The sequence below is a fragment of the Sus scrofa genome, chromosome 7 (assembly GCF_000003025.6).
Source record: "Sus scrofa isolate TJ Tabasco breed Duroc chromosome 7, Sscrofa11.1, whole genome shotgun sequence".
NCBI classification, from domain to species: Eukaryota; Metazoa; Chordata; class Mammalia; order Artiodactyla; family Suidae; genus Sus; species Sus scrofa.
In genome coordinates, this window is record NC_010449.5 from 62,652,368 (window position 1) to 62,679,683 (window position 27,316).

The window sequence follows — 27,316 nt, forward strand, 5'->3', positions numbered from 1 at the left end:
GATATCTGAAAAATAATCATAGCAATCTATAATTCTTTTCTTTCCTATTTACTGTTCTGGTCTATAAATTCAAGAGAAGAAAGATAAAGTAAGTACATTAAGCAATAATACACACCTCTACTGAGAATTTAAAAATGAAGCTAAACACATTTTGTAGAAAAATCTGACTTCAACCAAATCTCACACTTGATAAACAGATTAAAATTTTTTCCACATCAAGATGTCACAATTTTTCTCAATATTGGTAGATAATTCTGGCTTAATAAATTACCCTGCTGATGACATAATATTCTTTTGTAATCTGCAGCAAAAAATGAATTTAAGACAACAAAGTACAATATAATTTTCTCAGTAGCACATCTTTTTTTAATTGCACAGTAACAACAATAATGAATTTTTATGTTTTCTGTGGATATATTTTGTCTTTATTTTTAACCCATTAATGAGAACACACGCACCCTGAGGGCAGGGATCCCTACTCTGCCACAAGCACTATGCTAGGAAACTGGCCAAAGACAAAAAAAGAGAATGAAAAGTATCTTAAGATAAAAAGATAATTAGTAGAATTGAAATAATATCCTTTTTCATGATGATAGATCTATATTAAAATGAAACAAAAATTCTTGTCATGAAATGCAGTCTTTCCTTGTTTGAAGTTCTTGTAGAGCATATTTTTTTCTTGCTTTTTTTATTGTAAGTAACATTTTAGGTACTCTTTCAATTCCCAAACATATTCACATGCCTTTCAAGGAGTGTCAGTTCTGTTTGTTATTAACGTTATAAGTCATTTAGAAAATTATTGTAATAAATACTAATGCAAAAAAAAGTTCATTATTTTCTTTCTTTCAGGATGGCCACCTTTTATTAACTGCAAAATATACTCTGAAATCGGAAACAGAATGAACATGAACCAAAAGATATTAATATACCACCACTTGAAATTCAGAAAATATGTTGTTTTCATGTACACATACACACAATAAAATAATACCATAACAGAAGGGTGCTGTATCTGTGTTTAAAGAAGGGGTTGTTGGCAAACACCACAGCTCACTTCTGCTGAAATGTACACAACTGATATATGCAGCGCACAAAGCTGGCACCAAGGGCTTACAAACTTAATTTGCCTGCAAGAAGGAATGGAGATTTACCTTCAGAGCACGTTCTTGATTGTTTTCAGCAGTCAGATGTCTCATGTTGTTTGCTGAAGTCTGGTTCTGCTCTTTGAGATGATGAAGCTCCTGCTCTAGCCGTTTGCACTGCCACAGGGGAAGAATCCCATTAAGTAAAAGAGTTATAGCATTTTTTTACCTACCCACATGAATTAGTGTAAATAATAATACCTCTGTATTCTCTAAAAGACAAAATATCCTTTACGATAAGAATAGTAAGTTAAAAGTGATGTTGAATGTGAACAAAATAATATTGTTTATAGTACTCTGGCAAATTCAAATGCAATTTTCAGTCTGACCTTTAATAATCTAAATACTACCACATAAAATATTAGAAAACATTATTTCTTATAAAATTAAGACAAATTATAATTAAAATTATTTTCTTCATTTACCAAGTGGTTTTCGTTTTGTATCTGTTGGCTGAATAATAGCCTACTTCTAAAAATCACAAAAGGTTCTAAATAATCTACATTGTGGGATTTTGTGTTGTTTTTATTAAATTTTTAGTACAAACTATCATATATATGATACTTTTCAGATTTTAGAACTATCTAAAAAACAGCTGAGTAGGGAAAAATAAGAGCCACAGAGTGCTACAAGATGTGGAAATAACTAAGGAAACAAGTTTTTTAATTCCTATTTTGAGTAAATCTTACTTTTAAGTAAAACAAGAGATAACAAACATGTGAAATGACATTCTGACCTACTGGTAATATAAAAATTATAAGTAAAAAAATAAATTATAAATTAAAGCATAAATGGTCTAGTAGAAGCACCTATGTTCAAAAAATTCAGTGAAATGTCATGCCATTTAAATACAAGATTGTAATGTGAATATATAAAAGATTTTACACAATAATTGTATAGGACATAAACTGATCTGCTGCATATGAGGACCATATGAAGATACAAAGGTAATTTGCAAAGGAATAAAGTATTAAATCTATTGTTAAGAAAATACTAAAAATCACTCCTTAATTTACCTATTTTTAAATTTGGATATTTAATAACCAATAAGTACATGTACTGATTCAAGATCTAGACAAAGTTACTTCTAGAATGAATTGACAAATGGTTAGCTGTAATGAATTAAAAATCATTATTATGATACAATCAAGATGTAGTCATAATCCAAATTGGCCTTTCTTACTACCTTTAACAATGATTTTCGTCTCTGACTTCTATATTATTCTGCAGTCTCAATCAGTATTTCCCAATCTTGAGTAATATACAAATTCCTTTAAAAGAAAAGTCTTATCAAATTCCTGGTTGTGACCTGAATCATATAATGATGTTCACATACCTATGACATTTTTAAAAGTTGCATGAGTGAAACCATAGTGAGATGACATCTTTTGGACTTGATATGGAAGGGACACATACATAATTTACATAAATTGTAAAAATTAAAATATTTGGTGTCAAATGCAGTTGAAATACAACTGTGTTTAGTGAAGACAAAACATGTGGCTTGAAAATGAATAAGGCACAGAAACACAATATTCTCTACAAGAATTACCTGCTACATATTCAATTAATTTTAGTACAAATGATTACATACTAAGTTTAAAATGGAATGACTAACTATGAATTCTGAGGGAACAATGGTGGGGAAGACAGTTTTGGCCACTGGGGTAAAAAATGTTTCATGGAGCAGATGACATCCTAGTTGGACTTATTTTCAGTAAATGATTTTATAAACTGAAAGAGGAAAAATACAGGAGAAAAAGATTGAAGCTATAAATATCAGAGGTCAAGTAAGAAAGCATAGTCATGAGTTGTCTGACCACTTATTTTCTTTTGTTTCCATGTAAATTAGAGATGATCCAAAGAAACTTCTTTCTTTTTACATGATACATACAAAAATATTCACTCTTGCTCGAGAAATAAACATTAGATTTATTTTCATTTCTCCATAAGGTTTAACCTTAACATTGACCTGGGAATCATGCTGGGGTGAGCTAACGATAACTCTGAACTGAATAAAATAGTAAATAAATGATTGTGTCAAATACATGTTTGCAGCTTACACATTCAAAAACTGCATGTTCATATGGATATATGGCTATGAAAATGAGGTACCTTAATTTGGTTTAAAATGTTTTATATATCAGCTTGCTGGTATGTTCCTGAGTGAGACTTATCTCTATTTTCCCTTTTGAGGGACAATCTTTTTCAGCTGTGTTATCAAGAAAGAATTAGCCTCATAAAAAGTTTTCACATTTTATTTTCAGAAAGTTTATATAATATTATCTTTTCTTATAAGAATTGGTAGAAGTCCCTTATAAAACTATCTTAGCTTTCCTTTTGGGTTCAAGTTCCTCTTTTCAGAGGTACAGCTTTTTTTTTTTTTTTTTTTTTTTTTTTTTTTTTTTTTGTCCTCTTGCTATTTCTTGGGCCGCTCCCATGGCATATGAAGGTTCCCAGGCTAGGGGTCGAATCGGAGCTGTAGCCACCGGCCTACACCAGAGCCACAGCAACTCAGGATCTGAGCCGCGTCTGCAACCTACACCACAGCTCACGGCAACGCCGGATCGTTAACCCACTGAGCAAGGGCAGGGACCGAACCTGCAACCTCATGGTTCCCAGTCAGATTCGTTAACCACTGCGCCACGACGGGAACTCCCAGAGATACAGCTTTTAAAAGATCTTTTAGTGAGACATTCTGCCCGAAATGTGATTATTTTGTTTTCACACTCTTTACTGGATATAACTGTTATGATACAAGCTGTATCTTCAGCTTTTTGAAGATACTACCTCATCACAGCATGGCATCTATTGTAGCTAATGTGAAGTCATTATTAGTCTAATAATCATTCTTTAGTAGGCATGTCTTTTCTTAATGGTTTCTTTAAAATGTTCTGTAGTTTTAACTTCAGAGTTCTTCAATTCTACAGTATATAAAAGGGTTGATTTGTTTTAATGTTCTAGATACTTGCTGTGCTTCTCACCCAGAAAACTCAGAGGAATTGTATCTTGAAATGCTACCTAGTTCCATTCTGAAATTCTTATAAGTCATATACTGGATTTATTCATTTTTCTTTAATAATTTTAAATTTCTATTTCTTTTTTTTTCAGCCACACCTGCAGCATATGGAAGTTCCCAGGCTATGGGTCGAATCAGAGCTACAGGTGCTGGCCTGCACCATAGCCACAACGGATGCAAGCCCATCTGTGATATATGCTGCAGCTTGTGGCAAAGCCGGATACTTAACCCACTGAGTAAGGCCAGGGATGGAGCCTACATCCTCACAGATACTACATCTGGTCCTTAACCCATTGAGCTACAATGTGAATTCCTAATTTCTATTTCATATTTTAATTTGCTTTAAATGTGTGTGAATTCTGAACATCTATCATTAGTGAACTGAGACTCTTGATTCTATCTTCAGCTGTGTCTACCCCCTTCATCTGTTCGCTAACCTTTTAATTTCAATGACCATAGTTTTCACTTTAAGATGTTTCCTTATATTCTTTTTCAATACTATCCATTTCTTTCATTGTGCTTTATATGTAATACTTAATGATTTCTCTGTTTATATCATACTAAGTGAAGTTAGTCACATAGTGAAAAAAAGGTCCTATGATATCACTTATATGTGGAATCTAAAAATAGGATACAAATGAACTTATTCAAAGAACAGAAAGACTCACAGACCTTGAAAAACTAGGTTACCAAAGGGGACAGGCTGGGGAGGGATGGACTAGGGGTTTGGGATCAGTATATGCACAATGCAGTTCATGGAATGCCTGGCCAATGGGAACCCACTGTATAACACAGAGAACTCCACCCGATATTCTGTGATAGTCTATGTGGCAAAAGAATTTGAAAGAAAATGGATGTGTACATGTATAAATGAACCACTTTGGTGTATATCAGAAATTATCACAACCTTATAAGTCAACAATACTTCAATAAAACCTTAAAAAATGAAAAAAAAAAAGAATGAAGATGTGGTACTGGATTTCCTTTATGATACAGTTGTTAAAGATTGATATGGCATTGTCACTGCAACAGCATGGGCAATTTCTGTGACAGGGGTTTGATCCCTGGCCTGGAACTTCTGCATGTCTCAGGCACAGGGGGAAAAAAAAAAACCCAACTGCAGTACAATGGAATACTACTCAGCCATAAAAATGAAACAACACTTTTGCAGCAACATGGATGGACATAGAGATTATCATACTAAGTGAAGTGAGTCACTTACTTCCAAAGGGGAATGAAGGGGAGGAGAGATAAATTAAGAATTTGGGATTAACATATATACACTACTATACATAAAACTGTTAATCAACAAGGATTAACATATATACACTACTATATATAAAATTGATAATCAATCAATAATCCCCGTATAGCATAGGGAACTGTACTGAATATTTTATAATAACCTACAAGGGAAAAGAATCTGAAAAAGAATGGATATATGTATATGTACAACTGAATGACTTTGCTGTACACCTGAAACTAACACAAAATTGTAAATCAACTATATTTCAAAAACATTTCTTTAAAAACATGAAAAAAAGAAGTTTCAATGAGTATTGCCAAAAAAAGTGGTAAATTTTTATTAAAGGAATTTGAATCATATTTACTATAAGATCTGTTTTTACCAGTAATTTCCTTTTACTCATTATTGTAAATTCTAAAGAACTGTATCAAATGGACAATATATTATGATTCCCTTTTACTTTATATGTACTTTCTGAAAGATTAACATGGCTTAAGTTAACACAAAGTTCTGTAACAATGTCTAAGTTTTTAACAACTGCTGTTTCTGCTCCTAAACAATCTGCTTTCAGTCACAAATCATGTTGATTTCATTACAAACATCTTCCCATTTGGATGCTATACAACTCTATCCTTTGCAGACAAAAAATAACACCAGATGCTTCCAGTCAAAACAGAAACTAAACGTTCGTGTCAATGTGAATTATGTACTTTAAACTGCAGGTATTTGGAAGCACTTAGGATGATATAAGGAAGTTTTTTTAATTCCCTTTTTTTTAAAGAAGAATTTATAAAAAGTCACTTCATTTTAGATTTGACAATAATAATTAGAATGTTTTCTCACATTACAGTAACTTGCAATAAAGAGTTTTCAAATTTGAAAAAGTAATTTGTTTCTTCAAAGTCCTGGCAAAATATCAAAAAAATTGGTTAAATGAACAATATATACAATACTCATGAGGTTTAAAAGAAAACAAAGATTTAAAAAGAAAAACAGAAATTATGTGAATGAGTCTCTGAAAAAACATATTCTGCAGCCGATATACACACATGCAATACACAAAAACAAAACAAATTATTCAGTAAGCACTCACTGAGCATCCTCTAGACAAGGTACCAGCACTTACCAGGCAAAATGCCAGGCAATGACATGTTTCTACATATTTATATATATGTACCTTAATTAGGTTTATATATAACATTTAAAAAACACCATATGAAAGTAGATAACTAAGGATTTAATAACAAATAGTTTATACTCATTTTAAACAATTAAATTGTTCAAAAAAGATTAAAGAAACATTTTAAATTACGAAGTAAAATGATTAATAGTCACCATGACAATTATTTTAAAAGGTATCAACAGATATACAGGTATTTTTTAGTATGCTATGCAATTAAGACAGCATTCTTGTAATACTATTAGCTGTATTCATAAAAGCTATTCATTTAAAAAATTGTGGTTTGTATCTCTGTTTCAAAATAAAAGCTGCCATATACTGATAGTCAATCATCTCTTAGAAATAAGTATGTGCCAATTCCTGTTCTAAGAACCTTCTAAGTATTAAATCAGTCAAACTTTGGACTTCTCTTGTGGCACAGCAGGGAAGAATACCGCATTGTCACTACAATGGCTTGGGTCCCTTCTATGGCATAGGTTTGATCACTGGCCCAGGAACTTCTACATCCCACCAGTATGACCCCAAGAAAATATAATCAGTCAAACTTCATGTGGACACTATGAGTTAGATATTATCTTGCTAGGTAGATAACGACGCAGAAGTAAAGAATAATACGTTCTTTAAATAATAAGTATGGTTCAAACTCAAGCAGAAAAAATCAGTTTATGAAAAAAATTTAGTGTACACACACAGGAAAAGAGTAAAAGGATTGGAAACAGCTAGAACTACAGAAAAAGTTAGGATAATGGGATTAAGATGGCAGAACAGAAGGACTGGAGCTCAACTTCTCTCATAAAAACAACAAAATTCACAACTAAAGGCTGAGTAATCCTCACCCAAATGGACTGGAAACCTTAAAAAAGATATCCTGCTCCAGAATAAAAAGAGGAGGCCATATCAAGAGGTAGGAGGGGCGATTTCATGATAAAAACAACCCCATACCTCCTGGGTGGAAAGCCCCACAGACTGAAAACTAACTGGTTCAGAGACTCACCTACAGGAATGAAAGTTCTGAGCCACACATCAAACTCTCACGTGTGTGGATCTGGCACTGGGAGAAAGAACCCCTAGAACATCTGGCATTGAAGGCCAGTGGGGCTTGTGTGCAAGAGCTCCACGGGACTGGGGGAAACACAGACCCCATTCTTAAAAGGTACACACGGACTTTCACATGCACTGGGTCCCAGGGCAAAGCAAAGTCTCCATGGGAATCTGGGTCAAACCTGACTGCAGTTCTTGGAGGACATCCTGGGAAAACAGGGGTGAATATGGCTTGTTGTAAGGGAGGGACATTGAAAGCAAAGCTCTCAGGAATATTCAGCAGCTGCCTTTCTCTGGAGGTGGCCATTTTGGGAAAATCTGGCCCCACCCTTCAGTCAACACTGAGAAGCCCCAGAGCAAACAACAATCCAGGTGGGATCACAGCCCCGCCCCTCAGTAAACAGGCTACCTAAAGACCCCTCAGGCACACAGCTGCCTCGAATCCCATCCAGAGACTAAGCCCCACCCTCCAGAGGGATTAGAATCAGCTCCACCTACCAGGGGGCAGTCATCAGCCCCTCCCATCAGGAAACCTACAGCAAGCCCCCATACAGACTTCAGCCACAAGGGGGGCAGACACCAGAAGTAAGAGAGGCTACAACCCTATTCTCTAAAAAGGTCACCACACCAAAAAACTAAAAAAATGAAAAGACAGAGGACTATAACTCAGATGAGGGAGAAAGGAAAAACCCCAGAAAATCAGCTAAGTGATGAGGAGATTCTCAGCCTCCAGAAAAAAAGACTTTAGACTGTTGATGCTGAAGATGATGCAAGACATTGGAAATAAACTGGAGGCAAAGATGGATAACTTACAGGAAACACTGACCAAAGAGATACAAGATATAAAACTTAAAAAAGAAGAGATGCAAAATACGATAACTGAAATAAAAAATTCACTAGAAGCAGCCAACAGCAGAATACAGGAGGCAGAAGAACAAATAAGCGAGGTGGAGGACAGATTAGTGGAAATTACTGATGCGGGACAGAAAAGAGAAAAAAGACTGAAAAGAAATGAAGAGAGTCTCAGAGAACTCTGGGACAACGTTAAACACACCAACATCCGTATCATAGGGGTGCCAGAAGGAGGAGAGAGAGAGAAGGGGACAGAAAAAATATTCCAAGAGATAACAGCTGAAAACCTCCCTAACATGGGAAAGGACCCACACACTCAATTCCAGGAAGCACAATGAGTACCATGTAAAATAAACCCAAGGAGGAACACCCCGAGACACATATTAATCAAACTGACCAAAATTAAGGACAAAGAAAAAAATCCTGAAAGCAGCTAGGGAAAAGAAAAAAATAACATACAAGGGAACTCCAATAAGGTTATCCAAAGATTTTTCAGCAGAAACTCTGCAGGCCAGAAGGGAGTGGCATGATAAACTTAATGTGATGAAAGGAAAAAACCTCCAACCAAGATTACTTTACCCAGCAAGGCTTCCATTCAGATTTGAAGGAGAAATCAAAAGCTTCACAGATAGGCAAAAGCTGAGAGAATTCAGCAACACTAAACCAGCTTTACAACAAATACTAAAGGAATGTCTCTAGGAAGAAAAGAAAAGACAGCAACAGGAAGCAAAAATTCTGCAAATGACAAGACTCACCAGTAAAGGTATATATACAGTAAGGACACGAAATCATCCATGCACAATTACACCACCAGAATCGGAAATCATAAGAAGAGGTGGGTACAAATGCAGGACACTGGAGATGAACTTGCAATCAAGAGAACAACAACTTAAAACAATCTCATATACATATAGACTCATATCAAAACTTCAGAATAACTGCAAACCAAAATCTACAAGTGATACACAAACAAAGAAAAATCAACTCAAATACAACACTAAAGATAGTCATCAAACCAGAAGAGGAGAGAACAAGAGATGAAGGAAAGAAAAAAGAGCAACAAAAACAAATCCAAAACAATTAATAAAATGTCAATAAGAACATACATATCAATAATTACCTTAAATGTTAATGGACTAAATGTCCCAACCAAAAGACATAGACTGGCTGAATGGATACAAAAACAAGACCCATATATATGCTGTCTTCAAGCGACACACTTCACTTCTAGGGACACATACAAATTGAACGTGAGAGGATGGAAGAAAATATTTCATGCAAAAGGGGATCAAAAGAAAGCTGGAGTAGCAATACTCACATCAGAAAAAATAGACTTTAAAATGAAGACTATTTTAAGGAACGAAGAAGGTCATTACATAATGATCAAAGGATCAATCCAAGAAGAAGATATAACAATTTTAAATATCTATGCACCCAACACAGGTTCACCACAATATATAAGGCAACTGCTAACAACCTTAAAAGGAGAAATCGATAATAACACAATAATCCACCTCTTAGAGTATTGACAACAAAAACAAAAATAAACAAATAGGACCTAATCAAACTTCAAAGTTTCTGCACAGCAAAGGAAACCATAAACAAAACAAAAAGACAACCCACAGAATGGGAGAAAATCTTTGCAAGTGAATCAACGGACAAGAAATTAATCTCCAAAATTTATAAACACCTTCTGCAGCTCCATAGCAAGAAACAAACAAAAAACCCCATCAAAAAATGGGCAGAAGATCTAAACAGACAGTTCTCCAAAGAAGACATACAGATGGCCAAAAAAACGCATGTAAAGATGTTCAACATCACTCATTATTAGAGAGATGCAAATCAAAACCTCTCTGAGGTACCACCTTACACCAGCCAGAATGGCCATCATCCAAAAGTCTATAAACACTAAGTGCTGGAGAGGGTGTGGAGAAAAAGGAACCCTATTACACTGTTGGTGGGATTGCAATTGGTGCAACCACTGTGGAACAGTACGGAGATCCCTCAGAAAACTAAAAATAACACTACCATTTGATCCAGCAATTCCACTCCTGGGCATCTATCCAGGGAAAACCATGACTCGCAGAGACACGTGTACTCCAGTGTTCATTGCAGCACTATTTGCAATAGCCAAGACATGGAAACAACCTAAATGTCCATCGACAGAGGAGTGGATCAAGAAGATGTGGTACATATACACAATGGAATATTACTCAGACATTAAAATGAACGAAATACCAGCATTTTTAGCAACATGGATGGACCTAGAAACTATGATGCTAAGTGAAGTCAGCCATACAATGAGACACCAACATGAAATGCTTTCACTGACATGCGGAATCTGAAAAAAGGACAGACTGAACTTTGCAGAACAGATGCTGACTCACAGACACTGAAAAACTTACGGTCTCCGGAGGAGACAGTTTGGGGAATGGGGGAATGTGCTTGGGTTATGGGATGGAAATCCTGAGAAACTGGATTGTTATGACCATTATACAACTACAGATGTGATAAATTCATTTGAGTAATAAAAAAAGTCAATGTTTTTTCAAAATTATAGTTTATTTACAATGTTGTATCAATTTCTGCTGTACAGTAAACTAACTCAATTATATATACATACACACTCTTAAAAATTCTTTTCCATCATGTTCTCTCCCAGGAGACTGGATAAACTTCCCTGTCCTACACAGTAGGACCTTCTTGTTTATCCACTCTAAATGTCATATTTTGAAACTACTAACCCGAAATCCAAGTCCATACCACTCCTTCCCCACTTCCCTTTGGTAACCACAAGTTTGTTCTCTATGTCTGTGATGCTAAAGTAAAAATTGAGCATAAGGGGCCTTGTGTTTCTTTCAAGTGGACCAAAATACACGTTATGGAATTCAAATTAAGTGAAGAAAGAAAGTAGAGAGACAAAGAGCTTATGTAAAGAAATAATGAAGACATAAATAGATAATTCTCCAAAGAAGACATTCATATAGGCAACAGGCACATGAAAAGATGCTCAAAATTGCTAATTATTAGAAATGCAAATAAAAACTACAATGAAGTATCAATTCACACTGGTCAGAAAGGCCTTCATTAAAAAGTCCACAGATAACCCTGACACCTATGGTCAATTAATCTTTGACAAGGGAGGCAAGAACATAAAATGGGAAAAGGAAAGTCTATTCAGCAAGCATTGCTGGGAAACCTGGACAGCTGCATGCAAAGCAATGAAACTAGAACACACCCTCACACCATGCACAAAAATAAACTCCAAATGGCTGAAAGACTTAAATATACGACAGGACACCATCAAACTCCTAGAAGAAAACATAGGCAAAACACTCTCTGACATCAACATCATGAATATTTTCTCAGGTCAGTCTCCCAAAGCAATAGAAATCAGAGCAAAAATAAACCCATGGGACCTCATCAAACTGAAAAGCTTTTGCACAGCAAAGGAAACCAAAAAGAAAACAAAAAGACAACTTACAGAATGGGAGAAAGTAGTTTCAAATGATGCAACTGACAAGGGCTTAATCTCTAGAATATATAAGCAACTTATACAACTCAACAGCAAAAAAACCAATCAATCAATGGAAAAATGGGCAAAAGACCTGAATAGACATTTCTCCAAAGAAGATACACAGATGGCCAGCAAACACATGAAAAAATGCTCAACATCGCTGATTATAAGAGAAATGCAAATCAAAACTACCATGAGATACCACCTCACACCAGTCAGAATGGCCATCATTAATAAATCCACAAATAACAAGTGCTGGAGGGGCTGTGGAGAAAAGGGAACCCTCCTGCACTGCTGGTGGGAATGTCAACTGGTACAGCCACTATGGAGAACAGTTTGGAGATACCTTAGAAATCTATACATAGAACTTCCATATGACCCTGCAATCCCACTCTTGGGCATCTATCCGGACAAAGCTCTACTTAAAAGAGACACATGCACCCGCATGTTCATTGCAGCCCTATTCACAATAGCCAGGACATGGAAACAACCCAAATGTCCATCGACAGATGATTGGATTCGGAAGATGTGGTATATATACACAATGGAATACTACTTAGCCATAAAAAAGGATGACATAATGCCATCTGCAGCAACATGGATGGAACTAGAGAATCTCATCCTGAGTGAAATGAGCCAGAAAGACAAAGGCAAATACCATATGATATCACTTATAACTGGAATCTAATATCCAGCACAAATGAACATCTCCTCAGAAAAGAAAAACATGGACTTGGAGAAGAGACTTGTGGTTGCCTGATGGGAGGGGGAGAGAGTGGGAGGGATCGGGAGCTTGGGCTTATCAGACACAACCTAGAATAGATTTACAAGGAGATCCTGCTGAATAGCATTGAGAACTATGTCTAGATACTCAAGTTGCAACAGAAGAAATGGTGGGGGAAAAACTGTAATTGTAATGTATACATGTAAGGATAACCTGACCCCCTTGCTGTACAGTGGGAAAATAAAAAAAAAAAAAAAAAAAAAAAAAAAAAAGTCCACAGATAACAAATGCTGCAGAAGGGATGGAGAAAAGATAACTCTCCTACACTGCTGTTGAAAAGTAAATTGGTTTAGCCACTATGGAAAACAGTATGGAGGTTTCCCAGAAACCTAAAAATAAAGCTGCCCTTTGACCTAGCAATCCCACTCCTGGGCATATATCTGGACAAAACTATAATTCAAAAAGATACATGCACCCCAAAGTTCATTGCAGCATTATTCACATGAAGGCAGCATAATGCCCATCAACTGAAGAATGGAAAAAGAACATGCAAATTTTTTTTCCCAAGGATGCCAAGACAATCCAGTGGAGGAAAGGACAGTCTTTTCAAGAAATGGTTCTAAGAAAACTGGATATATACATGCAAAAAAAATGAAGTTGGATCTCTACTTTACACCATACACAAAATTTAACTCAAAATGGATCTAAGGCCTAAATAAATGTAAGAGGTAAAAAAAATCCAATTCCTAGGGAGTTCCCATTGTGGCTCAGTGGTAACAAACCCAACTAGTATCCATGAGGATGAGAGTCTGATCCCTAGCCCTGCTAACTGGGTTAAAGGATCCAGCATTGCTGTGAGTTGTGGTGTAGGTTACAGAGGCAGCTTGGATCTAGCATTGTTGTGGCCATGGCGTAGGCTGGCAGCTGTAGCTCTGATTCAACCCCTAGCCTGGAAACTTCCATATGCCGCATGTGCAGCCCTAAAAAGCAAAAAAAGTAAAAATAAACACACACACAGAGGCAAACACACAAACCCAACAATTCCTAGAAGAAAATGTAAGGGGAAAACTTTATAACATTGAATTTGTCAAAGACTTTCTGGATATGCCACCCAAAGCACAAACAATAAAAGACAAAACAGATAAGTTGTACTACATCAAAAATAAGAACTTCTGTGCATCAAAGAGCACAATCAAGGGAGTTCCTGCTGTGACTCAGAGGAAACAAATCCGACTAGTATCCATGAGGATGCGGATTCGATCCTGGACACACTTAGTGGGTTAAGGATCTAGTGTTGCCGTGAGCTCTGGTGTAGGTCACAGATGTGGTTCAGATCCCATGTTGCTGTGGCTGTGCTGTAGACCGGTAGCTCTGATTCGACCCCTAGCCTGGGAACATCCATATGCCACAGGTGTGACCCCCAAAAAAACAAACCAAAAAACCAACACCCCACAATCAACAGACTGAAAAGATATCCCCATGGAACAGATGAAAATATCTGTAAATCATATATCTAATAAGGGTTTACTATTTAGAAGACATAAATAATTCCTTTATTTAAAAAAAAATCAAAAAGCGGGCGAAGAACTTCAACAGACATTTCTCCAAGGATACACGAATGACCAATAAACATATAAAAACATGTCCTCCCTTACTAATCATTATGGAAATACAAATCAAGACCACATAATACACTACCTCACACCTATTAGGAACACTATTTTAAAACAAACAAAAACAGAAAATAATAAGTATCAATAGCATATGGAAAAAATGGAAGCCTTGTGCACTACTGACAGTATGTAAAATGATATAGCTGCTATGGATCACAGTATAACAAACAGTTTCTTGAAGAAAATAAAAATAGGAGTTCCCGTTGTGGTGCAGAGGAAACGAATCCAACTAGGAACCATGAGGTTGTGGGTTTGATCCCTGGCCTTATTAAGTGGGTTAAGGATCCAGTGTTGCCATGAGCTGTGGTGTAGGTTGCAGACGCAGCTCAGATCTGATGTTGCTGTGGCTCTGGTGCAGGCTGGCAGCTGTAGCTCCGATTGGACCCCCAGCCTGGGAATCTCCATAGGCCATGAGCATGGCCCTGAATATCGCAAAAAACAAAAGTAAAAATAGAATTACCGTTTCATCTGGCAATTCACTTCTAGGTATATATTCAAAAGAACTGAAAGCAGGGCCTCAGATATATTTGTTCCATGATCATAGTAGCATTATTCACAATAGCCAAAAGGTAGAGGTAACCCAAGCGTCCACCAGGGGATGACTGTGACATGTTATATACATAAAATAGCATAAATGCATTATACAAGGTGAAATAAGCTAGTCACAAAACCCCACAAAACATGTTGCATGATTACATTACATATAATGTCCAGAATAGCTAAATCTATGCAGATTAGTAGTTGCCTAGGGTTGGTGGAGTATGTTCTGGGGGAATGAATGGGAATAATAATGGGCACAGGTTTCTTTGGGGCTGATAAAAATTTTCTAATATTGTGAGAATACAATAAAAATGCTGAATTGTAACTTTAAATATATGGATGGTATGTAAATCTCAATAAAACTATTAAAATGCTAAAAAAAAAACAAGGACTATATGTGAGATCTGTTTCTGGGCTCTCTACACTGTTATACTGATTTGTGTTTGCACAAGACAGTCTTGATTATTATAGTTTTAAAGCAAGTCCTGAAATCAGATAGTTTAAGTGTTCTAATTTCATTTTCTTACACTATTGAGGAATCATAATTGATTCTCTCTGTAAATGATAGACAATCTAGACAAAATCATTAACATTGCAGAAGGTTTGACTTTTCATTTGCTTTGACCTAACAGAAATTTATAAAGTAATCAACAAAGGAAGAATACACATTCTTCTCAACGGAACAAAAGAAAAGACTATAAGCTGGGCCTTAAACTATATCACAATAGCTTTGAAAAGACTGAAATCATAGAGTATATTTCTGCTAAGAAAGGAACTCAATGAGAAATTAACAAGAATAAGATATCTATAATATTCAAAACTATTTGGAAATTAAACACAGACTGCTCAACATTGCTTCACAGATCACTGAGGCTGTATTCTTTTATTTTCATTTTCTCCTCTTTTCTACAGGTTGGATAAAATGTACTGATCTGTCTTAAAGTTTACTAAACTTTTATTGTACAGTCTCTAAACCGCTATTAACTTTGTTCACTGATTTTTTTCATAGCAGATGTAATGATTTTAGTTTTGCAATTAAGTTCTTTGTACAGTTTTCGATTCCTTGCTGATATTCCCCATCAGTTCACTCATTAGGATCAATTTCCCTTTAAGTCTTTAAAGAAACTTAGAATGACTTCTTCAAAGCACTTTTCTGCTATTTCTAACATAACGAGGTATGTCAAGATTTGTTTCTGTTGACTATATTTTCTCTCGACTGTGGGTCAAATTTAATTATATGCTGGTCATTGCGGGTGGTTCACTGTAAGGTATCTATAATGTGTTGTCTTTCTTTGAAGACTGGATTTTTCCTCCAGCAGAGTTATTTGTGGATTCCTCTGTACCTATGAAATTTATTCTTATAATTTATTTGAACAGGTCTATTCTAGTTTTTAACTTAATCCTAGGACCTGATCCTTAACTTAGAGTTGCTCTAGGCATGTGTGGCTATTAAATTTTAACTATGTATTAATTAAAATTAAATAAAATTAAAAATAAATCATTCTTTGATAATAGCCACAATTCAAGTGCTCAAGAACCACATGTAGTTTGTAGCTACCGCAATGAGCAATGCAGAAAACATTTTCATTGTTGTGGAATGATCTACCAAACAGGACTGCATTCATTCTTGGTCCTTAACCTGAGGAAGAATCGACTGAATGCCCAAGATTCTTTGCAAGGTTTCTCCCCTTTAGTTAGAGTACACCTACTCCAACTTCTCCATTTAACTGTGTCAGTGCTTCTAAACCACTTGCATGCAAAACCTGTGCATGAATTGCAAAACTCTTGGACAAGGACTGAAAGTGAATTACCTCACAAATATCTGGCATTTCCCCTCCAGGCTCCTCCCAAACATATGGGAATAGTTTCTTCTCATTTAATTATCATTTCCTGCAAGTTTCAGCTATTTTAAATACCTGTACTTAAATTTCTTCTTATTTAGTGAAAAACTACTGCTATGACTGAGTTCTACCTTTCTGAGTCAGCAAGAGTGCCTCCAAGCATAATACCAGGGAAATCCCTGAGCTCACTTCCGAGCTGTCTTGCACAGCCTGTTGTTCACACATTTTTTCCAATTTTATAATTGTTTTTCAAGGGATGACAAGATTGGTAATAATTACTTTGACATGACAAGCAGCCTCTACTGCTTTTCAAGGAACAGGAAAGCAATTATTCCCTAATAAGGGAAAGGTTCCTGCAATACAGAAACTGACTGACTGGAATATTAAGTTTTCCTTTATTTCAAACTGACTTAACACCCAATGAAACTTTTCCCTTCCAATTTTCTATGATTTTCAATATTTCTTTTCCTAGTATTTGTAAAACTGGTGATTTTCTAGAACAGTTAACAGAAAATGGAATTATTCCTAAACATTTCCTTTATAGAAAATTTTCTCCAGATTTTGTAATAATATATAAATGACAATAATTACTATCTCAATATGCTGGGGTAGCCTTCAGGTTGAAGAAGAAAATGACAATCTAACACCGAGGCTATTATATTTCACACCTAATACACGAATCATTAATTACATCAATAATTATAAATTATATGGATTCATAATTATACTTAATACGTTAAGGTGGAATTAGAAATGTTTATATAAAATTTAAGAAAACTTGGTTGATAGTTTCCAGATGTTCAGGATTATCATTAAGATCTAGGATTTGAGATGATAACTCTAGTACTTGAATTAAAAGTTGTAATTCATAGTTAATAACTTCCTCTTTAATTTCAATAATAAAACACTAGAACAGTTTTAAATTTTGGTTTTTAGGAATTACAGCAAATATATAGAATTACATATTTCTATAGTTTAACAGGAATAGCCAGAAATAATTAAAATATGTAACATTTTATAAATGAAACAATTAAAATAATTATAAAATTACTACATAAAAGAGGTCTGCTCTAACTTACTCAATTTCTATAATCTTCAGTGCTACAAAGGCATTTATTTGTAAGATGATGATTTCTAGTTAATGCCACTTCTAGGATGTGGTATTATGATCCTTTGTGTGTAGTTATAACCTTGCAATGCTGAACCCTGTTGTTAGCTAATGGTCAGGAAAACAAAATTCAGTAAATAATACCATTGTAATGAATTGGTTCTTAAGTAAACTTCAATGGATTTTCTTAAAATCCATAAATAAACAACAGTATAACCTAAATGTTAAGTTGGCAGTTATTGCACAAAAGGATAGAGATGCTCTTATACTACCGTAAAACACAAAGCAGAGTAAAGGAAATAGTATTAGTACTCACTGAATGACAGCCACAATTGAATAGTTTATTAAGCTCTTTTTCAGTTATTGTATTGCTGGAATCACAGATGCCTCCTCTTGCTTTACAAACCCTGTTTTCTATTATAAATGTTGTAATCTCAATAGAGTTGTCAATTAGTTAAGTGTTCATTCTTAATTTTCTTGTTGTATAATGTGTGTTACCCAAACTCTGTTAAAGCCTAACAGAAGCCACTTGAATTTCTAAGATTACAACAGGAATAAAACTAAAAAATTGTGTGATAAATCAAAGTATCAACAAGTTGAGTATTATATAGAAGTCATTATCTTTGAGAGATAAGACTCTAATTACTTTAGAATATGTAAATATAACTAGCATTCAACACAGGAAACCAGTAAATACTTGTGGACTGATTTACTGACTACTGTAACCAATGCTTTGGAAACTTTTGACAGTTCTCAGGACATTTCCTAGTTTTTCAACAGAGTTAATATTTTCACCAATTTTTAAAATTTTTAAATGTTCTTGAAATTGTTTTATTAATATGCATATGCAAAGGCAGGAACATCATCCAAACCAAAGAGCAATCTCAGTGAAAAATAGTCTACAGCTTCCTAAAGTCAACCTGAATTCTCTTCTAGCTTATTAGTTCTCTCTCTCTCTTTTTTTTGGTCTTTTTGCCTTTTTCTAGGGCCACACCTGTGGCATATGGATGTTCCCAGGCGAAAGGGTTGAATCGGTGCTGTAGCCGCCAGCCTAAGCCACAGCCACAGCAACGAGTGATCTGAGCTGCGTCTGCGACCTACACCACAGCTTACGGCAACGTCGGATCCTTAACCCAGTGAGCGAAGCCAGGGATCAAACCACAACCTCGTGGCTCCTAGTCGATTTGTTAACTACTGAGCCATGATGGGAACTCCTGGAAGTACTTTTTCATTGCCAAGATACTTTCAAACATTGTTTAATCATTTTATTTCCTCACCTCAATAAAAAAAAAAAAAACCAGAAAACCTCACTTACAGTGCCACTTCTCTCTGAACCCTCTCTAATGAGCTCACTCCTTCTTCATATACGGTTACTTTAGAGGCAGAAAAAAAACTATGACGTATTTTTCCTGGTTCCCACTATCATTCCTAGGTCCACTAATTCTTCATTAAACAATCCTTTCACTCCTGAAGTTCCTGTTATCTATTCAGTGTGTGGTTCACGTGCTAGTAGTGGTCAGAAACTGTTACTGCCAAGAAACTAGTACTAAAAGTCAGAAGAAATTAAAAATTTTATAGTAACGTCACAGAGCAATTTTTACGGCTATTGAACTCTTAAAAAAACTGTATGTTGCAGTTCCTATTGCGACTCAATGGAAACAAACCCAACCAGTATCCATGAGGATGCAGGTTTGATCCCTGGCCTCACTCAGTGGATTAAGGATTCAGTGTTGCTGCAGTGTAGATCCCAGATAGGGCTCAGATCTGGTGTTGCTGTGGCTGCAGAGTAGGCTGGCAGCTGCAGCTCTGATTTGACCTCTATCCCAGGAACTCCCATGTGCCACAGTGGGGGCCCAATTAAAAAAAAGAAAAAGGTATGCTTATGAGGTCCTACTGTACAGCACAGAGAACTATATCCAGTCTCTTGGGATAGACTATGATAGAAGATAGTATAAGAAAGGGAATGTATATATATATATATATATATATGTATGACTAGGTCACTGCTGTGTAGCAGAAATTGGCATAATACTGTAAATAAACTATAATTTAAAAAATTTTAAATGTATGCTTAAATTTTGTATGTCTACATATTTTTCATTTCTTTTTGGTAAGCTATATCTATTACATGTTATAAAATTAGTGGTTCATAACACATTCAAAAAATACATTTAAAGAAATTGATTTTCACCACAGTTTGAGAAGCATTAATCTGGATGACTTTCTTCTTTCTCACTTGTACCACTGTGATCTGAGAACCAAGAGTACTTTCCCACATTAAAAAAAAATCTTGTTAATATTCTAGCAAAAGCAAGAATCATCTACATAACATTCTAGCCTCAAAATTTCTTGACTCACTTATTCTAATAAAATTTACCTTCAAACAATATCTCAAACCATGGTTTTTTGTTCCTAGTTCTCTTTAATCTTTAACTCTGCTCTTGGATTACAACCTTTCATTCTTCTACTTTCTAAGACTGTTCTTTACTGTTCTTACTGGAATAAACATTTCATCTAAATAGGGACTTGCCTTCTCTGAAATGCAATGCTATGCAAAAATACCCATCCATGGATTTCCAGAGTGCCTTACAAACCACCATGAGATTCCACACAGCATTGTTCTGATCAAGAAACTCACTTCTTAGCAAATGAAGTGTGGCTATGGGCTCATGCTCATGAACACTGATCCCACTATGTTCTCCATCATCCTGATGCACCTGGCTAGATAAAACAGTGGAAGGGACTTTTTAAGACTTGGGTATAGTGCCAGATATAAGACAATACCTTGTGGGGCTAGGACAAGGTTCTCATAACAATGTATATGGTCTAAACCAGAGTCCAATCTATGGTGTTTTTTCAACCACAGTCAATATTCATAGATCCAGGAATCAAGGGATTGAAATCAGAGTGGCTTCATTCACTATTACCCTTAAAAATCCAATATCAAATTTTTGCTTCCCACCTCGGCAAACTGAGATTCTGCTAATCCAGAGGTCTTAGTTCCAAAGGGAGAAAAACTTCCACCTGGTGCCATAACAAAAATTCCATTTAACTGGAATTTGAAACTGTTATTTGGGCACTTGGGGCTCCTCATGCCTCTGAATCAATATGTAAGGAATGAGGTTAATGTACAGGCTCGGATAACTAATCCTGACTACCCAGAGAAAAGAGATTTGCTAATGTACAATGGGGATAAGGAGGAATATATCTAGAATACAGGAGATCCCTTAGGGCATCTCTTATAGCCATCTTACATATTACATCCATCTATATCTAGTGACTATATCCTTAAAAATGAGGGTTAAGTAAAGATATAATCAGATAAATGAGAACTGACCTAACCAAGAGTAGATGCAAATTAGAAAAGAGAGAGAAAGATAGAAAGGAAAAGAAAAGAAAAAAAGAAAAGAGCTGAAAGATGTTATTCAAGTTAAGGAAAATAACACAAAATGAAAATTCATTCCAACAGTAAGAAATAAAGAGTACCTAAAATGATTAATGCATAGATAAACTTAGGAGAGTATATTTTTAATTCTCATAATTTCTCTGAAAGACATTATCTGAATCAAGCTAAATATAAATATGTATGTTAATAAATCAAAAGGATGAAGGAAAAAGAAATTTTACTATTTCAAGATTCCTAAATTTAAACCATGTGATGCATTATTACCATGAAGACTGTGAAAAATACCATGGATTAAAACAAACAAACAAACAAACAAAAACCTAAAAATTCTTAAGATGTCAATCCCATCCACTCCAGTGATCTATGCATTCTACATAATCTAATCATAATCCTATCAGGCTTTTTATAGAAATTGAAAATCAAATTTTAATATTTATAGGAAAATGCAAATAATCAATGATAACAAGAACCTTAAAAAGGAACAAATTTGGAGGACTGTCAATGCCTCACATAAAAATTTACAGCAATCAATTAAGTGTGGCATTGGCATAAGCATAGAAAAAAAAGATCATTAAGATAGAACAGTATGGGAGTTCCATTGTGGTGCAGTGGAAACAAATCTGACAAGTATCCATGAGGATGCAGGTTTGATCCCTGGCCTTGCTCAGTGGGTCAGGAATCTGGCAATGCTGTGAGCTGTGGTGTAGGTCTCAGATGCGGCTCAGATTCCACATTGCTGTGGCTGTGGCATAGGCCAGCAGCTGTAGCTCTGATTTGACCCCTAGCCGGGGAACTGCCATATGCCACAGGTAGGGCCCTAAAAAACAAAAAAAATTAATTAATTAATTAATTTTTAAAAAGATAGAATAGTATGTCTATAAACAGATACATATATGGTCAATTTATTTTCAAAAAATGACAGCAAAGCCATTCAATTTTCAATACATAGTGCTGGAACACCTGAGTATTAACCTGTTCAGAAAATTATCCTGAATCTTATATAATAACTCAAAGCTAACTCAAAGTAAAGCACAGATTTAAAGTAAAAACTAAAACAATAAACCTCTAGAGGAAAGATCTTTGTGATCTTGGGGTGAAGAAACATTTCTTAGCAAGGTATATTAAGATACTGATATATTAGACTTCATCAAAAGTCTAATACTTTATACTAAATTCATCAAAAATTTTTAGAAGTTCCTTTTTAGTGAGTACAGTGAGTTAAGGATTTGCTGTTGTCACTGCAGCAGCTAGCTAGGGTTTGATCCCTGACCTGGGAACTTCCATAAGCCATGGGTGTGGCCAAAAATTTTTTTTAACTTTTGTCCATCAAGATACAGAATTAAGAAATGAATAAGCATGAAGAGACTAGGAGAAAATATTTGTAATACATATATCTGACAACTGACTTTATCCAGAATATATAAAGAACTTCGACAAATCAGTAAAAACTCTTTTAAGTTTAAACTCTATCACCCTATTAAGAGATAGACAAGGAGTTTTGTTGTGCACAGTAGGTTAAGTTTCTGGCTGTTATCACCACAGCAGTGCGGGTTTGATCCTGGGAGAGTCCACATGCTGTGGGAATGGCCAAAAAGAAAGATATATAAATGATCAATAAACACATGAAAAACTGTTGAACACCGTTAGTCATTAGGAGATGCAAATTAGAACCACAATGATATATACTACTACAAATCTAATAAAATAGTTATAATTAAAAATACTGACAACAAAATTGTTGGTGAGTCTATGGAGCAATCAGAACTTCCATAAATAGCAGCTGGGTGTAAAATGATATAGCAAATTTAGTGAACAATTTCCTACTTTCACTTAAAAATAAATACTTGTCAGGAGCGCCTGTCATGGCGCAGTGGTTAACGAATCTGACTAAGAACCATGAGGTTGCGGGTTTGATCCTTGGCCTTGCTCAGTGGGTTAAGGATCCGGCGTTGTGGTGAGCTGTGGTGTAGGTCGCAGACGCGGTTCGGATCCCGCGTTGCTGTGGCTCTGGCACGGGCTGGCAGCAACAGCTCCAATTCGACCCCTAGCCTGGGAACCTCCATATGCCACGGGAGAGGCCCAAGAAATGGCAAAAAAGACTAAATAAATAAATAAATACTTGTCAAACATATAACTGAGCAATTCCACTTTTAAGTATTTAACCAAGAGAATGAAAATTTATTCCCACAAAAAGACTTGTGCAAGAATTCTCTTAGTAGTCTTAATCATAATGAACAAAAACTGGAGAAATCCAAACTTAATGTTCTGTCAACAAGAAAAACAAATATAAGATTACACAACATGGAATACTACTTTATCAACAAAAAAGAAAAAACTACTAATAGAAGGAGCAACATGGATGAATATTACAAATATTTTGCTTTCACTGTATAATCAATCCACTTGTATGAGGTTCTAGAATAAGCAAAACACACCAGTCGTTAAAAACAGAAAGTTGTTTGGGTAGGACAGGTATGACTGGTAGGGAGGAGAAATAAATGAAGGAACTTTCATGGGTTATGGAAATGTTCTATATCTTATCAAACGTGGTTATGCGGATGTTAAGTATTTTTTAAAACTTGTCAAATTGCTGATTTAATATACATGTACTTCATTTGTGTGTGTAAATTTTATCTGAAATAACTATTGTAAATAATAAGTAAACATTAATAGTGAAAAAGTCTCATTTTTCAATGGTCACTAAACCAAAATAACACTCATGAAGATCTAGTAAAACATTTACGATTTATAGATAAATTTATTTAAAAGTTTCCAGGTAAATTATAATTTAAAATTATATTCTATTATATATTTAACCTACTTATAGGATTATTATGATTTTTTACCACAGGGCAAATCATACTAATGATGAGTTTATAACTTTGGAATTTTTTCCAAGGAGTTTAATACTGAAAAAGGCTACTAGAAACAATAAAAACCATTTTCCTTTGAATCATTTTGAAGTATCAATATTATATATTTAAATTAATTCCAGAAGGTGGTTTGGGAATCTGATCCTTTGTGATCCCAGAGCTTAGTATTATGATAGGATGAGTCAAGTGGCAATTAATCAAACAAACCTGTAGGCAAATGTTCAAGCACAGCCACAGAGTCATTTTCAAAAGAATGGAGGCCCTAATATTGAGAATACATACACTGTACTCTGATACTTTTATTGCTTTGGACTAAAGACATATGTTTTATGGTGAATTACATATTCAGATAGCTTTATGTTCCTCCTGCACTATTTGTGTAAGCAAATCAAATAATTTTACTAGTCATTTTCTTGCCATGTACTTATTTATTTAACACAAAATTAAGCATAAATATAATCCACCAAAATGTTAACTGAAAACTTTCCTTTGGACCAAAGACATTTTGAACTAAAGACATACATAGGACTAAAGACACATATTTTATGGTGAATTATATATTCAGATATCTTTATGTTCCTCCCACAATACTTGGGTAAGCAAGTTAAATAATTTTACTAGCCATTTGGTTGCATGTGCTTATTTTTTTAAGATAAAATTAAGCATACATATAATCCACCAAAATACTACCTGAAAACGTTCCTTATGAAATCAAAGATGTACTAAAGAAAGAAAACCAGAGGAATTTGAATTTTTGTGCCCATAAGGCAGTTTATGAAATTATCAATAGTTTTCCAAGAATATTACTACCAAATTTATAAATTTATAACTTATACAAAAAAACTTCATTATGTTTTTAGAATAAAGATGGTTTCATGCCAAAAAGTTTATAATACAGGTTCCCCAATACGTACATACATCTATTAATTATCAAATATGTTCATAATGAGTTCATAGCTTAAATTCACACTCCTTACAATCTTGCCCAACTTGCTACTGGAAGAATGGCACTTCTGGAAAACCAGGATAGGTTTGCTATTACACTGAATAATAATATACTGGAGACAATGGTATTGTGTAAATAACATAGTCTATTTTATTTCAAACAGTATTACAATGCTGGTGAAAACTAATTTTTAGGGAGATAATTTCAACTTTTGATATATTAAGATGGCAAAACTATATGCAGACCTTTAGGAGTGATATGCTAAAATGCACTCATCAGTCTTACAGAATGACCTGCAGGAATTAGTACAGAGAAAGAAATAACAGAAATCCTAGACCTACTTCAAAAAGATAAAGAAAATCTCAAGAAAAAAAAAAAATCAGTCCTTAATAGCAAGATGCAAGCTTAGAAAAATATACATTTCTTATCTGCACAAGAATATAATACACAAATAAATGTGATCATCTTAGATGGATTGGGATCTCCAACATATAACTTTCTAGAAAAAAGTAAAACTAATTAATGATATAAAAATATCAGATTAGTGATTGTTATTGGGGAAGGGTAGGAGCATGGATTAACTGGAAAGAGCATGCAGGAATTTTCTGGGGGTGATAGTAATGTTCTACTATCTGGTTTATGGTAGCAATTATACAGCTCTACACACTTGTCAAAATTCTAAAAATGAAGACTTAGTGTTTACACATTTTGGTGTATATAACTTAAACCAAAAGAAAAAACTAGGAAATATTTAACATGAATTAATGATATGCTATGCTGAAGAATTTCAAGGCCAAAGTACTCTAAATGCATTTAATGAGATGAACCGATGGACAGAGGAATGGATAGATGACAGATAATGTAATAAATCCAGTTTAGCAAAATATTCACAAGATTCCAGATGGTTAGTAAATATTCACTGTAAAATTCTTACAACTCTGCCTTATGTTGCAACTATTTCTTAAGAAAATGTTGGGGAAAAAAGGTTGAAAGCAAGGATGGAAAAGGATATAACATTCAGATACCTGAAGTAAATTTTAAGGCAAGAAGTATTATAAAAAACACAAAAATGGGCATTTCATAATGATAAACTATTCTACTGAATAGGAAGATATAGTAATCCTAAAGATTTTAGAAACTAACAACATAGCTTCAAAATGAATAAGCTAAATGTTACCAGAATTAAAAGAAAAAATTATCATAATCATTTGATACTTTAAACATTTCTCTTAGAAAGATACAACAAGCGAGAATAAATCTATGAATATAGAATTGAAAAACATGATTAATCTACTTGGCCTAAACAACATATAGAGAACACCACCACATTCAACAACTGCATAATATACAGTATTTTAGAGGACATAGCTCATCTAACAAACAGAGCCTGGTTTGGGGTCATTGCAAAGTATCAACACATTTCTAAGGATTGAAAACATATAGTTTATGTCTTCTTGCCACTGTGGAGTTAAATTCTAAATGGCAGAAAGATAACATCAAATCTCCTAATGTTTAAGTATTAAGGAGCTTGTTTCTAAATGATTCATAGATTAAAGAAGAAATCACATGTAAAACAAATATTGTAAGGGACATAATAACAAAATACAACATAACAAAACCTTGTGGGATGAAGCTAAAGTGGTATACAAAGAAAAATCAATAGTTTTCATGCAAAGATCAATGGTTTGGAAGACTCTATACTGCTAAGAGGCCAATCTTGTTAAAGTGCATGCAATCGGAGTTCCCGTCGTGGCGCAGTGGTTAACGAATCCGACTAGGAACCATGAGGTCGCAGGTTCGGTCCCTGCCCTTGCTCAGTGGGTTAACGATCCGGCGTTGCCGTGAGCTGTGGTGTAGGTTGCAGATGCAGCTCGGATCCCGCGTTGCTCTGGCTCTGGCGTAGGCCGGTGGCTACAGCTCCAATTCAACCCCTAGCCTGGGAACCTCCATATGCCGCAGGAGCGGCCCAAGAAATAGCAAAGAGACAAAAAAAAAAAAAAAAAAAGAGTGCATGCAATCCACATCAAAACACTAGAAGATTTTTTTAAAAAATCGAAAACGGCAAGCTGGTCAATGGACCAAGAATCTAGAAACAGATACACACGTATACAGACATCTGATATCTTACAATTCACTGGGGCAGGAGGAAAGGAGATAATCTTTTTTTTTTTTTTTTATGGCCACACCCACAGTACATGGAATTTACCG

General features: G+C 34.9%; 1 protein-coding gene across 10 annotated transcripts in view; it reads right to left on the minus strand.

Moving 5' to 3' along the window:
- Window positions 1-27,316, minus strand: part of MIPOL1 (mirror-image polydactyly 1) — a 278,917-nt gene that overhangs the window by 135,238 nt on the left and 116,363 nt on the right. For 9 of the 10 annotated variants that reach the window (XR_002345852.1, XM_021099133.1, XM_021099139.1 and 6 more), the window contains one exon: window positions 1,152-1,259. The exons of the other annotated variant lie outside the window; for it this stretch is intronic. Coding sequence is in view for 8 of the 9 variants with exons in the window: in XM_021099133.1 (XP_020954792.1) it covers window positions 1,152-1,259 (108 nt within the window). In the remaining variant the exon portion in view is untranslated. The remainder of the gene's footprint in view (window positions 1-1,151; window positions 1,260-27,316) is intronic. 10 annotated transcript variants of the gene reach the window in all.